The 17,688-nt window shown below is 32.5% G+C and overlaps 2 protein-coding genes across 2 annotated transcripts; both read right to left on the bottom strand.

Annotated features, from left to right (window-relative positions):
- Positions 1 to 5,534: 5,534 nt before the first annotated feature.
- Positions 5,535 to 6,032, bottom strand: LOC139842148 (putative F-box protein At1g47790). Its single transcript, XM_071832322.1, has one exon. The coding sequence runs from the start codon at positions 6,030 to 6,032 to the stop codon at positions 5,535 to 5,537; it is 498 nt and encodes a 165-aa protein (XP_071688423.1).
- A 7,617-nt stretch (positions 6,033 to 13,649) lies between these two features.
- On the bottom strand, positions 13,650 to 16,584 carry LOC139842147 (uncharacterized). The gene is made up of 4 exons (XM_071832321.1): positions 16,495 to 16,584; positions 14,844 to 15,482; positions 14,561 to 14,742; positions 13,650 to 13,977 (listed from the first exon to the last, which is right to left on the bottom strand). The coding sequence occupies exons 1-4, from the start codon at positions 16,582 to 16,584 to the stop codon at positions 13,650 to 13,652; spliced, it is 1,239 nt and encodes a 412-aa protein (XP_071688422.1).
- Positions 16,585 to 17,688: the final 1,104 nt, after the last annotated feature.

Below are 17,688 nucleotides of genomic sequence, written 5' to 3'. Positions count from 1 at the left end.
TAGTATTATTTTTGTAACGAAATACTATTAAATATGATACAATTTTACACAAGATATTTATTTATTTATAGAATGGATATACCTAAACCTTGCTACAACACTTATAGGCAGTGTACCTAATCGTACAGTAGTGTAGTTTTTAGTAAGTCCGGTTCGTTCCACAGGGAATCTTTTAAACAAGCTTAACGCTATATTAGTTTAACTTATAAAAATACAAATATATATATATATATATATATATATATATATATATATATATATATATATATATATATATATATATATATATATATAAGTAATATTATTATTATAAAAAGGGGGTTTTTACCGTTTAATGACAGGTTTGTCGATTTTAAAACTTTTAGTCGCAGTTAAAACCTAATGTAAAATATTAAAAATAAATACAACTTAATTTAAAGCGTAAAGTAAATAACAATAATGAAATTGCGATAAATAAAAGTGCGATAAAATAAAATTGCGATAATTAAAGAGTACGATAATTAAAAGTGCAATTAAATACAATGACAATAAATAAAAGTGCGATAATTAAAAGTGCAATTAAATATGAAATAAAAGAAATTATGATTATTTAAATTTCCGTAATCATGATGTTTGACGTGTTGATTTTTAGTTTATTCACATGGGTTAATTGTCCTTTGTCCTGGATTATTTAATATGTCCGTCTGGTTTTTGTCCATAACGGTCCATCGGTCATAAATTTAAAATGCGAGTGTCCTCGTCAAATCATCATTATATCCGAAGTCAAATATTTCAACTAATTGGGGACTTAAACTGTAACAAGGTTTTAATACTTTGTTTAATAATTACACCAGGATATCGATTGCGTGTAACCCAAGGTTTTAATACTTTGTTAACAATTACACCAAGTTTCTTTGTATATAATTCACCCCTGTTTTAATAAGTCCATTGACTATTAACCCATTCCCGTATCCGGTTAAATGAACGATTATTTGTACATATAAATATCCCGCCCATCGTGTCCGATCGAGTGTATATGGTTATTTATAGGTACGTCCAATTGTAAATCTTTATATTAAAATTAACAAACTATCATTTAGTTAAACAAATATAAAGCCCATTAATAGCCCATAGTCTAATTTCCACAAGTGTCGTTCTTTTGTCCAAACCCCAATTATGGTGCAAAGCCCAATTACCCAGTTTTAGTATTTAGCCCAACATCACGATTACTTTGTCTTAAATAAGCATAATAATAACTTAGCTACGAGACATTAATTTAAAAATAACATTAACCATAACTTACAGTGATTAAAAATAGCGTAGCGTTACACGGACAGAATTTCGACTTACACCCTTACAACATTCGCTAACATACCCTTATTATTAGAATTTAAAATTAAAATTAAAATTATAATATAAATATATATATATATATATATATATATATATATATATATATATATATATATATATATATATATATATATATATATATATACGAGTGATAGATAGAAAGGAAAGAAAAAGATGTTTAATTTCGTCCAAAACTCGCGAACTTTATAGGACCAGGCCTGGATTTCAGGGCCATGCGATCGCATGGCTTTTGTGCCTCCAGGCCATACGATCGCATGGTGGTAGGTAACAGCTCACAATTCTTTGTTTTCTTGTTTGTCGCCGTTTTATATATAATATAATATATATATATTAATTTTAAGAATTAATTATATATTATATTATATTCATGTACATAGTTGACTCATAATTTTTAGTCCGTTGCGTCGAGCGTTGAGAGTTGACTTTGGTCCCGGTTCCGGATTTTCGAACGTCCTTGCGTACAATTTAATATCTCGTACTTTGCGTTTTGCGTCTTGTACTCTTGTAATTTCGAGACGTTTCTCATCAATAATTGAAACCACTTTGATTGTATTTTGTACTTTTGAGCTTTTTGGTCGTTTGCGTCTTCAATTCGTCGAATCTGTCTTTTGTCTTCACCTTTTATTATTTAAACGAATATCACTTGTAAATAGAACAATTGCAACTAAAAGCTTGTCTTTCTTGAGGGATAATGCTATGAAATATATGTTCGTTTTTAGCATTATCAGACTCCTAGAGTGCGGTTCGTTTGATTCTCTCTTGAAGAATATAGAAGTGATTTCTTCACTTTCACGTATCCTCCAAATTTCATCTTCATAGACTCTCAAACAATCTTGGTCCAAGATTTGTTCAAACACCTCTCCATCAAGTGCTTGAAATAGGTATAGTAGTACTTAACTTGATCTTTCATTATAAGGCTATCAAGTTGTTTCTGTTGTCTCATTTAACACGACACCTATTCTTGGCTTTGCAAAGCCTTGCTCTATCATATGCCAAAAACCTTTTGCACATAGTAAATTTTTCATAAACTCGCTCCAATAATCCTAATGACCATTTAAGTGGGGAATTTGCGTAAGGGTCTTCTCTTTACTCATTTTTCTAAACGTGTGAAACATGTAGTGCTTGACTTAGCTTGATGATCTTTCAAATTATGCAAGTCGCTAATAGGGTTGTGGTTAGTTGTGCAGTGATATTCTGGTTAGCTTGACTTAGCTTGTATTCATCCGTCCATTAAAAAAAAGTTAAATGGACAATAGTTGAAGACGAGAAGCTGTTTGATTTACCTACGAATATATGACCAATAAGTGGAGAATGATTGCTCCACTTTTAGGTGGTTTCCATGCTCCAATGTGTTGATCATTATGAAAAATGTATTGACGAGAAAATTGGATAAATGGTCCCTGTGGTTTACATGAAATGGGGTAAATGGTCCCTTATGTTCATTTTCGAGGTTCGTTGTCCTTGTGGTTTACATTGCCGGTGTAAATGGTCCTTGTCAGTAATAGCAGTTAAGAATGTCTGTTAACTTTAGTCATGTGCGATGCATGTGAGGGTAAAATTGTCATTTAGTATTTCTCTTACTTTTCCTTTTCAATCAATCACTGAAACAAAACCCGCCCGGATGGATCATCTTTGACCCGAACCCACCTACCTTTTCTCTCTGTTGCAGATTACAACCCAAGAATCCGAACCCGCCATTGTTACTACTCAACTTCAAGAATGTAAGACACCAACACTTCATCACCCCCCAGGTTTTCTAATAATTTTTATTATTTATTATTTATAATACTAATTATTATTACTATTATTATTTTTGATGTTGTTATTATCGGTAGAAAATAATGGAAATAAAGTGTCGGCCTCAAGTAAATTAAAAAAAAAAAGAACTCGTTGTCACGGATTGTTTTAAATATTGAAAAGATATGGATGACATTGTATTTTTGTGGGTTTTCTGTCTAGTTATTGAGATTGATTTTTATCTTTATATTGATTTTTATCTTTATATTGAACAGCCTCGTGTTCTTCATAAGAGTATCAAAAATTGAAATTATGAACTAGTAGCTGTTAGATCTTGATTCCTACAGCAAAAACATTGCAAAACTCTTACTGAATGCTCGATGATCGATCTCAGTACCTAAAACAAACTGAATCATTCAAATTTGATGATTGAAGATTAGTTTGACTTTTTCTCACAACCTTTGACTTCACGAATTAGAGATATGTGATGAATGAAAATTCAATCAGTTGCTTCTAGTAGCTTCACTAGATGATCACGAAACTGAAACTATATTCAATTTGACTTATGGGATGCTCTATAATTCCGAGACCTGAAAGTGTTGAAGTTTATGCTAGACGAGTGAGAATATGATGTTTAATGAAGAATTGATTGATGTTTAGCTGTGAAAATCGATCATGAGTGTTAGGAATTGACCCTAGATTATAAATATATGTTCAATTCGAAGTGTAAATCATCATTTTTGAGTTTGAGAGGTTGAAGATGATGATGAACAAACAAATCTGAATGAACCACAATCCGTTTTACTAAAACAGACGATTTTAACCATCACGTGTTTGGCACGTGATTACACTTGACGGATTAAATAAACGTCCGTCAGAAATTGGGACCATTTACACCGGCTATGTAAACCACAAGGACCACGAACCTTGAAAATGAACATCAGGGACCATTTACCCCATTTCATGTAAACCACAGGGATCATTTATCCAATTTTCTCTTTATTGACATTGCAAAGATGGGAAGAGTTACAAAGATGATCCTAGAAAATAGCATCTCAGTGAGATTGATACAAACCTAGAGCCAACACATGGATAAAGATGAAAAGGAGATACTTTCAGATGCATGAACATGTTTAGTTAATACTTTAGGCAAAATTGCCATCAAAATGAGGCCTCAGCTCCTCCAGATTTTATGATGTCACGGATGAATAATTTTTTTTTTTAAAATTTTTTGTGAACAAGTTATACATGTAAATAACTAACTATATACTTACTAATTAAGGTGCAATTTTTTTTTTTTTTAGAACAACAATTTTGGCATCGAATCTTCTCATTTACCACCCACACACCCGTTTGAAAGAAACTCCTCACATCCATCGCGCAAAGCGTACCGGAATGCTTTAGGTTAACTGTTTAGCCCGCACAAAGTGAAGGATATCAGAGGCACAACCTTTGGAGAAACTCTCTCAGGATCTAAACTCACACCTATTTTTTCAAGGATACGGGCCCAGAACCAACTGAGGCTTTTTACCACTCAACCAATAGTTCAGTGGTTAATTAAGGTGTTATTGCTGTTATAAAATATGCCAAATATTTCAAGAAAAGTAATTTTTGTGATGAAAGACACTAAACTTAACTAAAAAAAAAAGCAACATAATAAATGAAGGATAATTCATATAACTGGTGATGAATATGAATCCCAAGAAGTTACAAGTGATTACTCATTCATCTTTACTTAATTATACCTAGCTAGCTTTCTTCCATGCTCCAAAACTGATCCCTTATGATCTCCACCTTGCCGTCTTCCAAATATTAATGATTCAGAGTTATCATGCAGCAGTTGCGATTCCACATATGAAGTCACAGATCCATAAATCCCAAAACTCTTGATGTGATTTGTTTCGGGGTCATAATCAACCAGGTCACGCGAATTTTCACGGCCACTATGCTTTTTTCCAATATAAGGTGGCCATTCTTCGTAAATCCGCATAGGTCCCTCACCGATAAATCTGGAAAAAATATATCTGCAGGTAATATGTCGATGTTGAATATCTTCATAAACGATCTTGTTACACCATTAATCTCCATCTTCCACACTTCACAATCATATTCCTGGTTCATAATATTGTGTTGAACCACAGCAAGCGACTCCCTAAGCTTGAATATTCGTAATTCCATGTTATATGATGGCAACTTTAATTCGTCCGGCAGTTGTATCTCCATAAACTTTTCACTTGTCAAATCAAACGAAACAATTGTATTAAATCTCGCACCCTCAAGCCAATAGATTAACCCATCTACAACTACATTAAAGTTAGGGGATGTGATATTAAGGTTCTTAAGAAGCATGATATTATTATCATTACTTAATGGACTCTGCCACTCCCTTGAACTTAATGTAAAAACCTCAACTTCCATGTTCCAATTAAATTCACGAATTTTGATTATCTTCGGGTCATGTCTGTTTGGACAAACCCCGAAAGCAAGAAAAAAAAATCTTTATAGTGTTCACCATCTTTTTTCACATTATGAAGAGGAACAACAACTGATTTATTTATTGAAGGATTCCAAATAACAACCACTTTCAATGTTATAGTTGTATCCCTTCGGCCGACAAAATAGAACAGTCCGTGCGAGCTACCAACTAGTGCCAACTTATCAAGACTAAGGGAGTCGGGAGTTGTCAAAAAACGCTTGTGTTCGGGGAAAGTATCATCATCAACAATCGAAATAAAACAATTTTGATGATAATATAAAGGATGATTGTACTGTATAAGAAGATGTTGCCGGTGAGAATGAAGCTTGGTGTAATCAGCAATAAACTTTGGGCTAGCGATTAAAAACTTCCATGTTTTTGAAACTGATTTGAATCGATACAATGATTTAATAGGAAGCCATAACATGATCGCGATTTGTAAATCAAAAGGTATGTGATCAGACATTTTTATCCTTGGTTGGATGATTGCTACAATATAAGTTTGTAGGATTTTGTTTTGCAGGTTTTCGCAAAGTATACGTATACGAATGATTAATATTAAGAGAACGAATAAAAGAGAATGAAATCGATAACGATCGAGGGTTGTTTCTCGGGATGACTTTTATTTATTAATGAAATTTGGGCCATTTGTGTAATGATTTATAAGATTAATGAATTGGCCCAGCCTTTAGAATAATACGGAGTATATATGGTTTCTCTTCTCTACCCCTTACAAAGCATGTGGCTTACTGCCACATGTCACCCATCTGTTGATCTTTTCTCTCCTCTTACAAGTGTTGCGTTACTATTGGCCAGAATAATCCACTTATGCACCCCTAAATCCTCGACACGTGGCACCCATTTGAATCACCTTCTAGGGTTTCACATGATAATCGCCTTTTCACATCTTCCCATTTGAATCAGTTTCTAGGTTTCACTCAAAAATTCCTCTTCACATCTTGCTCTCACATAATCAAAAAGAAATAGTTACAACTTCCGTTCTATTGGTGAAATCACACAAATACGCTAGGGTTTTAATTGTTGGTGTTCATCGTCGGTTCCGGATCCTCTATTGTGTTTAATACTTGTCTTTTTTCGTCTCCAATTGTTTCTCAATCAATTAGGTACGCAAATTTTATAAATTATTTTATAAAAAATTCCTTTCTAGGGTTTTATTCTTATTTATTATATTAATTGTATTCGATCTTTGTTCCTTAAGCACGATTGATAAGTATGGAGTATTAGGTTACTATTGAAATTTTAATGTTTAAGAATTTTTAAACGAAGATTTATAATTGTTAGCTTCTAAAATGCAATGGCTTTTGGTATTTAATCATCATTGCACAATGTTGAGCATCAAATCGAAGAAGATTTATAATTTGCACAAATGTTGAGTATAAAATGCAGTGGCTTTTGGTGTTTGTAATCACTTTGTTATATTTATAGCTTATGTTTCTGTTAATTCTGATTGCATCTTTATTGATCTTCAGCATTTGGGATTATATTGCAGAATTGACAGTGTTGGTACTATTGTATGTTTGCATGGTTGCTGCAACTTTGGTTTGATTTTTATTTTGTCATTAAATCCTAAACCCATATTTGAGATCACCAGCAATACACTTACAAAGCTCCTCACATCATTAAATGAATGCACTGAGTGATTTTTATTCTTAAAAGTTACAGTTCTTTTTGTATAATGTGTTACAAAGCTATTTTGACGTGGTTAGTGGCTTGTTTTACTTTTGTTATGCTTTTTTGTTTCAAATTTGTTCATGAATGTTGTTTTTAATATGGCTACAGGTGGGGTAAAGTTTTCATTTTAGAAGGTCTTTCCAAGTACAGGGCTGCTGATGCTCGTGAAGCTAGAAATATTATACAGAGAGTTACTCCCATACTACAACATACAAATTATGGTGTAGTTCTCTCAATAAACCACATTTATCATCAATCATCGGTTTCTGCTTGAACAAATAAGGTGTTTCTAATCCATTAATTCAACGATTTGAGCCATAAATAATGAATATCAGAAGTTATACAGTACACAGGTATGTGTTTCTCTCACTTTTACTATTCTGTATTTATTTCGTTATGTATAGCAAATGTTCATGGATTTGGAGCTCTATCATTGAAGCATAATCGTTTATTTATCGGTTCAGCGATTTATTTGGTATTTACATCGGTTCAACGATTAAACCAATTGTTTGATTGATTTGAAGTATGTAAATGTGATGAAAATAAAATTTGGATAAATATCGTAATGATAGACCCATTTGGGTTGAAAAATGTAAACTTGAGTTAAACTGACGATTTGAAAATGTTAATATGATTAGAAGTTTATTTGGAAATGAAACGGTAGTTATTCGAAATGTTTTATATGGTTAAAAGTGTTTTTATCGTCCATTTGGACCCCCCGACCCATTTGGGACATATGGTTTCAAATTGGGTATTTGTTGATTTGGACATGTCCTAAATGACTCGTGGAATGAAAGTGAAACATTTAGGTCATCCGTGAAGAAATTTGGTACCAGATTATAAGACAGAATAGTAAAATTTAAGAACAAGAACTTATTGGAAATCCTTCTCCAATTATAGAAAAACTCTTATTACAATCATATTATTACATAAAGCAACTATCCCTATTTATAGTTGATTAAACTTGTCCATTAAGCAAGTCTAGAATACTCTAGGATAATCAAGTCTAGAATACTCTAGGATAATCAAGTCTAGAATCTATTAGAATAATCAAGGTAGAAGCAAAATTGAAAACTATGACGGCTAGCCCACTTGTTATCCGTTCACACGTTCCACCTCCTCAAATCCATTTGAGATATAATTTCACAAAATAAACCTCTAACTATTACTTTATGTCAAGATTGGTCCAACAATCACCCCCCCAATCTTGACCTTGAGTCATCATTTATTTCTTCGAGTCTTCAATCCTTTGAACCCCAAGAATCTCTCTCATTTCAGCAAACTTTAACTTCGGCAATGCTTTTGTAAGAATATCAGCCCGTTGTTGATCTCCACTGATGTGTTCAACTTTAATCTTCTCGTTTTCAACACACTCTCGTATGAAATGATACCGTGTGTCGATATGCTTACTTCTTCCATGAAATACCGGATTTTTCATCAATGATATTGCTGACTTATTATCAACTTTGATCACAACTTGTTCTTTTTTTCTTCCAGTTATTTCAGCTAAGAGTCCCCTTAACCATATTTCTTGACAAGCTGCTGCAGTAGCTGCCATAAATTCTGCTTCGCAGGATGATAAGGCCACTGTTTGTTGTTTTTGTGAATTCCAAGCAATAGGTCCATCGTCAAAGTAGAACACTAATCCAGTAGTACTCTTTCCATCATCTGAGTCCACTGAGAAGCTGATGTCGCTAAATCCAAGTAGGTTATTGCTACCATTCCTTCGATAGTGAATACCCAGGTCTACTGTACCTTTCAAGTACCTGAGAATTTGCTTAACAGCTTGAAGATGAGTAATTTTAGGAGTTTGCATATACCTACTTGCATATCCCACCGAGTATGCAAGATCTAGCCGTGTATGAGTTAAATACCAAAGGCATCCAATTGTTTTTCGGTATTCAGTTGCATCAACACATTTGCTGCCATCATCTTTCATCAACTTCAGACCTGGTCTCATTGGATATTTGGTGGAATTGCACTCCCACATTCCTGCTTCCTCTATGATTCTTTTAGCATATCTTGATTGATGAATTTTTATTCCATCTATGCCTTGTATTACTTCGAGTCCGAGATAATAAGAAAGTAAGCCCAGATCACTCATCTCGAATTTATCTTCCATTTGCCTTTTGAATTGTTTAATTTTCTCCGGGTTATTACCCGTTACAATCAAATCATCAACATAAATTCCTACCAAAAGTGATCCTTCTTGTGTTCTTTTTGTGTATACAGCTTGTTCAAGCTTACACCTTTGAAATCCATATTCCTTTAGAACTCCATCTAATTTTGTATTCCAAGCCCATGGGGCTTGCTTCAAGCCATAGAGAGCCTTTGACAGTCTGTACACCTTTTGTTCATTCCCCTTTATCACAAAACCTTCCGGTTGAGATACGAAGACTTCTTCCTTGAGGTCACCGTGTAGAAATGCTGTTTTAACATCTAGGTGATGAACATCCCACCCTCTTTGGGCTACCAAAGCTAGAATAAGTCTAACAGTCTCAAGTCTAGCTACGGGTGCGAATACCTCGTCAAAGTCTACACCATGTGTCTGGATGTAGCCTTTGGCAACTAGCCGTGCTTTATGTCGTGTGACATTTCCTTTTGCATCCCTTTTAATTTTGTATACCCATTTTAGTCCAATAGGTCGGTGTCCTTGGGGTAGATCCATTAACTCCCAAGTATTATTCCTTTCAATGGAAGCTATTTCACCTTCCATAGCTTGCTTCCATTCTTTATGTCTTGTAGCTTCCTTGAAATTTGTTGGTTCTCCTTCGGTAAGAAGAAGATCATATATATCACTTTGATTTTTCCAACCTCGATGTGGTGTATCATCACATGTCTCCTCTTCTGCCATAGATGGATCTGACTCATTGACTGTATCTGTCGGGAGACGAGACATTATAGGTCCTCGTTGTTTTACTGTTGTTTCAGGACTGCTAACATCAGAATGGGTTATGCTTTCCTCATTGGTCGATCTTCCTTGACTTGAGGAGTTGCTGCCTGGTTCAGTATGTCAAGACCCATCCTAATCCATCCAGACGAAGTCCATATCGATTATAAACGATTCACAACAGTTGATTACATCGCGAGGTACTTGACCTCTATATGATACATTTTACAAACATTGCATTTGTTTTTGAAGACAAACATCGAAAGTTGACAAGCATACATCACATTTCATAATATATCAGACTATCAACGACTTAATAATAATCTTGATGAATTCAACGACTCGAATGCAACTTCTTTTGAAATATGCTATGAATGACTTCAAGTAATATCTTTAAAATGAGCAAATGCACAACGGAAGAGATCTTTCATACCTGAGAATAAACATGCTTTAAAGTGTCAACCAAAAGGTTGGTGAGTTCATTAGTTTAACATAAATAATCATTTCATAATTTTAATAGACCACAAGATTTCATATTTCCATTTCTCATAAACATACGTCCCATGCATAGAGATAAAATATCATTCATATGGATTGAACACCTGGTAACCGACATTCACAATATGCATATAAGAATATCCCCATCATTCCGGGATCCTCCTTCGGACATGATATAAATTTCGAAGTACTAAAGCATCCGGTACTTTGGATGAGGCTTGTTGGGCCCGATAGATCTATCTTTAGGATTCGCGTCAATTAGGGTGTCTGTTCCCTAATTCTTAGATTACCAGACTAAAAAGGGGTATATTCGGTGTAATAATCCAGCCATAGAATGTAGTTTCGATTACTTGTGTCTATTTCGTAAAACAGTTATAAAACAACGCATGTATTCTCAGTCCCAAAAATATATATTGCAAAAGCATTTAAAAAGGGAGCAAATGAAACTCACCTAATGTATTTTGTAGTAAAAATACATACGACGACATTGAACAAGTGTAGGGTTGGCCTCGGATTCACGAACCTATATTAATTGTATATTTGTTAAAACATATAAGGGAATTCACATAATTTCCTTTATTAATATATATTATTTATATGTTTTTAGTTATATATAGTTTATACCAAATTCCATTAACTACTTATATTATATCGTAAATTATATTATATATATATTTGTGTTGTATATGGAATTAGAATGATCAATATCTATATATTTAGTTATCTTAATATATCTATATATATCTATATATATATGATTAGTTTTTTTTAAAAAAAAAATCATAGTTTGATACATATAAGTATATATATCAATAAAGTTAATATGTTTGATATATAGGTATATAAACTACTACTATGATTATAGTATATATAATAAGTATGTTTTAGGTACAAATATTTATCTAAAAAAAATATGTTAGTTTGGATAACAAAGATTTACCAATAATATTAACATCCTTGATAATGATAATACGAATAATAATAATGATTTTGTTAAAAAAAATGGTACTTTTTATTAAAATGATATTAATAATAATAGTAATTACAACAATGATATTAATACTAATATTAGTGAAAATTAAAATAGCTTGTATTAATAATAAGTGTTCTTAAACTAACAATAACAACAACAGCAACAATAATAATAATAATAATAATAATAATAATAATAATAATAATAATAATAATAATAATAATAATAATAATAATAATAATAATAATAATAATAATAATTATAATAATAATAATAATACTTAATAATATTACATAATAATAACTAAAATGATAATAATAACAAAAATCCTAAATAATAATACATGCTAGTGATAATAATATTAGTAATAACAATGTTAATATTAACTATAATTAGTATAATTGTTATAATCTCAATAAGTAATAAATAACAATGATAATAAGTCTAACAATGATAAAAATAATAACAATGAAAATAATAATGAAAATGATAATTTAGTATAGAAACTACCTCACAAGCTTTTGCTAAAAAGAAATGTCACGAGCAGGGATTGAACCCGCGACCTCTCGAAACCCGACACCATACCCAAACCATTGCTCTGAGTTCCGTCTTTCTGTTTTAATTCATTCAGTCATTTATATAACCCGTATCATCAATTCATCTTCTACTTCTCCTATGAAGATCAATCGATCCATAATCACATCCTAATTTTAAATTATGTCTGATTAAGGCTTATAAATAATCAGAGATTATAAGATGTGCCTCATGATTAGTGAAAACAAAACAAAAAAAAAATATAAAAAAAAAAATATTGAACACAGCCTGTTTCATCGCTGACTTCAAAGGAGAAAAAAAATTGATTTTGAAATTTGAAAACTTTTAGCTAAAGATTACAACACCAATTTTGTTCCAAATCGATCCTATAATCTTTAATACTCAACAATTTGACAGAAAACATCCAAAGTATTACGAATTTTAATGATGAACACAAATTTGACTTTTTTAGAATTTACCTTTGACTTCAAAATTTGAATTCGATAAGAAGAATTGGGACTTGAGAATTTCCAGGAAGTTTGAGTCAACTATTTCTATCAACTCTATATTTTTAGATTTGGATATATGGTTCAAAGTCAATTTATGGTGAAATTTATCAACAACAGGGGTTTCATATAAAAAAAATATAATATCTGTCAGAATCTGTTTATATAACTGTATTTGTTATTGAGGGAGGAAATGTTAATATCATGTGATGATTTGTTTGTTTTAGATACAGAATGGTCGACAGGCAGATTTCCCTTCAAGAAGAAAATACAAAAAAAATATAGAAGGAAAATGACCCGTAAAAAGATTTTTGGATTTAACTGACTTATGGTTCCTAATCTGTACTAGCTAGAAATAAAAGGACAATTAAACACAGTACAAAAGCTATTGAAACATATTTGCACGTTCTGTTTTTAGATTCATCGATTATAAGATAAATTTTAATTTATTAAAGATATTATTAATATTAATAATTATTTTAATAATTATATAAATATTAATAATAAATAATAATGATATAACTAATAAAAGAATGATAACAACTCTGTTGTTAATGTTAGTAACCATAAAATGTAATACCTCCTAATAGATATTTAATAATAACACTAACAATTAATAATAATAATTATAATAATATTAGATAATAATAATGATATTAATAATAAAAATGGTAATAATATTATTCATAGTATTAATAGTACTACTAATTATAAATATATTAATATTATCAATAATAATAATACAGATAATAAATATCTTTAGTTTTCATAATAATATTAGTAATGTTATTAATAATAAAAATACTAATACTGATAATAACCATAATATAATTTTTATTAATAATACTAACAATAATATCAAAATGATATTAATTATTATTTTATTTTAATAAAAAGAAATAGTAATACAGATATGATAATATTAATAACAATGTCTAATAATATTACTAATAGAACAATTTATGTACATCAAGTTTCATGTTATAAGCTTTAATAATAAACCGAGTGACGTACTGCTTCAGCCCAACAACTTTGTGGCATATCCATTGCTTTAAGAATACTCCTTGTTGTGCTCATCACTGTTCGATTTCGCCTTTCAACGATACCATTCTGCTGTGGCGTGTAAGGTGCAGTCAAATGTCTTGTGATTCCAGCATAATCACAATACTGATTGAACTCGTTGGATGTAAATTCTCCTCCCCGATCAGTTCTAAGGACCTTTATTTTCCTTCCATATTGATTTTCAGCAATCGCCTTGAATTTCTTGAATTGCTCAAATGCCTCTCCTTTGGTTTTTAACATGAAAGACCACATAAACCTGCTCCAATGGATTTTGGGCTCTAAAAGTTGTCTGAACAGGAAAACTTTGTCGTGAATGTTTCCCTGCTAAACATGCTTCGCACATCTGTGTAGGGTGATCAATAACCGGTACTCCATCAACTAGATTGTTGGTCCCTAGCCGCTTTATTGTATCAAAGTTCACATGACCGAGACGGGCATGCCACAATCATGCTCGATCATCAATCATGGCATGTAAACAGATTGGTATCCCAACCTTGAGATTAATTTTATACAACCGATTAGGGGACCTTTGAACCTTCATTAGCAGCGATCCATCTACCTCAAACATATACAAGAAACCATGTTTGATCAAGATTACACAACCCCCTTCTTCAACTTGCCCAAGACTAAATATGTTAGTCTTTAAGTATGGGATATAAAGTATGTCGGTCAACAAACGTTGTTCACCATTCTTACATGTTAAAAGAATAGATCATCTTCCTTCTATATCTACACACGAGTTATCCCTAAATCTCACTGTACCACCAATATCTGTATCAAGTTTTGAAAACAGCCCTTTGTTTCATGTCATATGGTTTGTTGCTCCAGTATACAAGTACCACATGTTTTCTCTACCATCATGTGACTCATACTTTGCTGGAAAAACCTTCTTTTCACTTAGATGAATTACTTCCTTCTCGCTTCTTTGCTTGGCTATGGATATCAATAGTGCAGGTCTGTCATCATTAGCCACTGGTAGTTCAGTTGATCTAGCTTGAGTCAAATTTGCTTGTTCTCTTTTCTTTCGTGTTGGACAATCCGATGAGAAGTGTCCAAATGCATCACATCAAAAACACTGCAGCTTGGATCGATATTTAGTTAAGTTTTCAGTTGTTTGTCTACCAGCAAAAAGTTTTGTCCGCGGCCTGAACCCCTTCCTCGACCACCAAACTGTCCACGACGTCGGCCCCTACCCCGGGTGTCTTGGCCATTCCCTCGACCTTGACCAAAGCTGTTTTCCCTTTTCTTTCTTGAGTCCCATCCTTCATAGGACAACAGAAGTTGGTCATGGCTGTTATTTGTAGTCTTTAGACTGGTTCGTTCTTCATAAGCTTTTAGCCTACCCACAACTTCCTGAAATTTCACCGTTTTGAGATCAACCAGTTGTTCGATAGTGGCTGCCATATTTAAGAATTTTTCTAGTATGGCAGTTAATATTTTTCTCACCAACGTGGTTTCCTCAATGACGGTTCCAAGTGCAGCTGATTTTGAGGCAATTCCAGAAAGTTTTGCTGCAAAATCATCAATTTTTTCGCTATCTTTCATCCGTGCTGCTTCAAATTCAGCTTTAAGAGTTTGAAGCCTAGCCTCCATTACTCGTTCAACTCCAAGGTGACGGGTCTTGATTGCATCCCAGATTTCCTTTGCATGGGTGCAACCTGCAACTTGAAGAATCAAGTCTTCAGGTAAAGACTGATACAGATAAGCGATTGCAGCATTATCCTTTTTCTGATCGACATCAGTTCCAGGTTCAATTGATTCCTAGATTCCATGTGCCTTAAAAATCGCTTTAATCCTAAGCGACCAGATGGGATAATTGGTCGCAGTTAGGATAGGGCACTGGAACGTAAGATGGCTGGTATCCTTGATTGCATCTGAGGTATTGATAATATCCCCCATGAATCTGGTCTTCGATCGACGCTCGTATTTTTCTGTCTTAGAATCTGGTGATTGATCTAGTCCTTTTGATCAACAACACGATCCCTTTTGTAACCTGGCTCTGATACCAATTGAAGAAATTTGGTACCAGATTATAAGACAGAATAGTAAAATTTAAGAACAAGAACTTATTGGAAATCCTTCTCCAATTATAGAAAAACTCTTATTACAATCATATTATTACATAAAGCAACTATCCCTATTTATAGTTGATTAAACTTGTCCATTAAGCAAGTCTAGAATACTCTAGGATAATCAAGTCTAGAATACTCTAGGATAATCAAGTTTAGAATCTATTAGAATAATCAAGGAATAAGCAAAATTGAAAACTATGACAGCTAGCCCACTTGTTATCCGTTCACACGTTCCACCTCCTCAAATCCATTTGAGATATAATTTCACAAAATAAACCTCTAACTATTACTTTATGTCAAGATTGGTCCAACAATCTGGACTTGATTTTGAGTTGTCTATGGAAAATTTTATAGTTTTGATAAAAATGCCTAAAATGACTCTCCGATCAACTTTGCTTCTTTGACTTATGTGGTAGAGGATAGACAAATTTTATTACTTAGTGAAATTGGAATTTGATAATTGGGTTTCCTGCTTGACTCAAAATGCAAAGGAAACACCCAATGTTGTTTATGCTATTTTTGGTGAAATGTACTATTTTATTTTCTTTTATAAATGTAAGAGTTGGTGTTTTTGGAACTCAAAATAGTAAGTGATCATGGGCACAGTGGCTGCAACCATGTGATCATGAGCAACAGTAAATTCAAGTATGTCATTTGCATAGTGGTTTTTGAAGCTGTTGTTTGGGTAATTGAATGTATACAATCGTTTTCCTTTTTGGGTCCTGGTTAGGCTTCAAGTTACAGGCTATTAGATGTTGCTTTGGTGATATGGAGTTTTGTACCTTTGCCATCGTGGGAGTCTTTGTGCTGTAGCCTAATGTAATTGCTTTATTATTAAACACATAATCCTAGCTATTAAAAAAATTAATTTCATTAATATTGGTATTTATAGTTAAATTGGGTCGACTTCTGATATATTTTTTATTTTCATTCTATAAAAGAAATGTTAATGGTATTTTGCACGTTTACTTTTACTAGCATGTCTGGCTCACTTGATTATGCTCTGTTAGCAACATGCATTCTAAGTAAGCTGTCGATGAATATGCCCCTCAAATTTTTAAAAGTTCTTAATTTATCATCTTTAAACATATTCATCATTTTTGTCTTGATACTTTTCAAGACAGTAATACTCCCCTTATAACTACTCCTTTAAGCTCGTGAAAGTATTTATTTTAGTACATATTTGACCTTAATATGCATTATTGATTTGAGTACTTGATGTTATATGGTATGCATAACTAAGGTGCCATTTCACCGACAGATTTTTGGACCCCTTCGTTAGACTCTGATGGGGTTCAAGCATCGACAGGCACTGCTAACAATGAAAAGAGCAATATTAAAAAAGTAAGCATTTTACGTAAGTGTTTATGCTATTACCTCTGTTGTATTGTAGGTGTCAACATGAATGGGTTGAGCAGGTTGGGAAGCTTGCTTAATCAGTAATTTTTTTTTTTTTTTTCTTGTTAGTTTTTCAGGGTAACCAAATTAGAATAACGCAAATGGAAAATTGCATCAGAACTTTGAGAATGAAGTAGTCCAGACATGAATCTTAGTAACAACAAGTATAAAAAATGGTTTGTTGCATTCAAGATTTATTGATTCATAGCGTTTAGGATACTTGCACCTTATGTTTAGTTTTATTTATACATATGAGCAGACCTTATACATTAATACCAACTTTGTTTAGTCTCCTTCATTTTGATTTATTTTGTTTTAGTTTTGGTCAAGTGGATTTGTGTTTGTACTTATCTTTGTATATGATGCTACTGGATGTTTTAATACTATTCAGAAATTACATATATTTCCATCTTTTGATACATTCCTTGTCAATATTGGGTCAAAAGTCACCCATTTATGAAAGTTCAATGGGTCAGAATTAATCTACTGTATTGCCT

The sequence above is a fragment of the Rutidosis leptorrhynchoides genome, chromosome 4, assembly GCF_046630445.1.
Source record: "Rutidosis leptorrhynchoides isolate AG116_Rl617_1_P2 chromosome 4, CSIRO_AGI_Rlap_v1, whole genome shotgun sequence".
In the NCBI taxonomy this organism is placed as follows: domain Eukaryota; kingdom Viridiplantae; phylum Streptophyta; class Magnoliopsida; order Asterales; family Asteraceae; genus Rutidosis; species Rutidosis leptorrhynchoides.
Note: the sequence above shows the minus strand (reverse complement) of the source record. Positions and strands in the feature narration are given on the sequence as shown.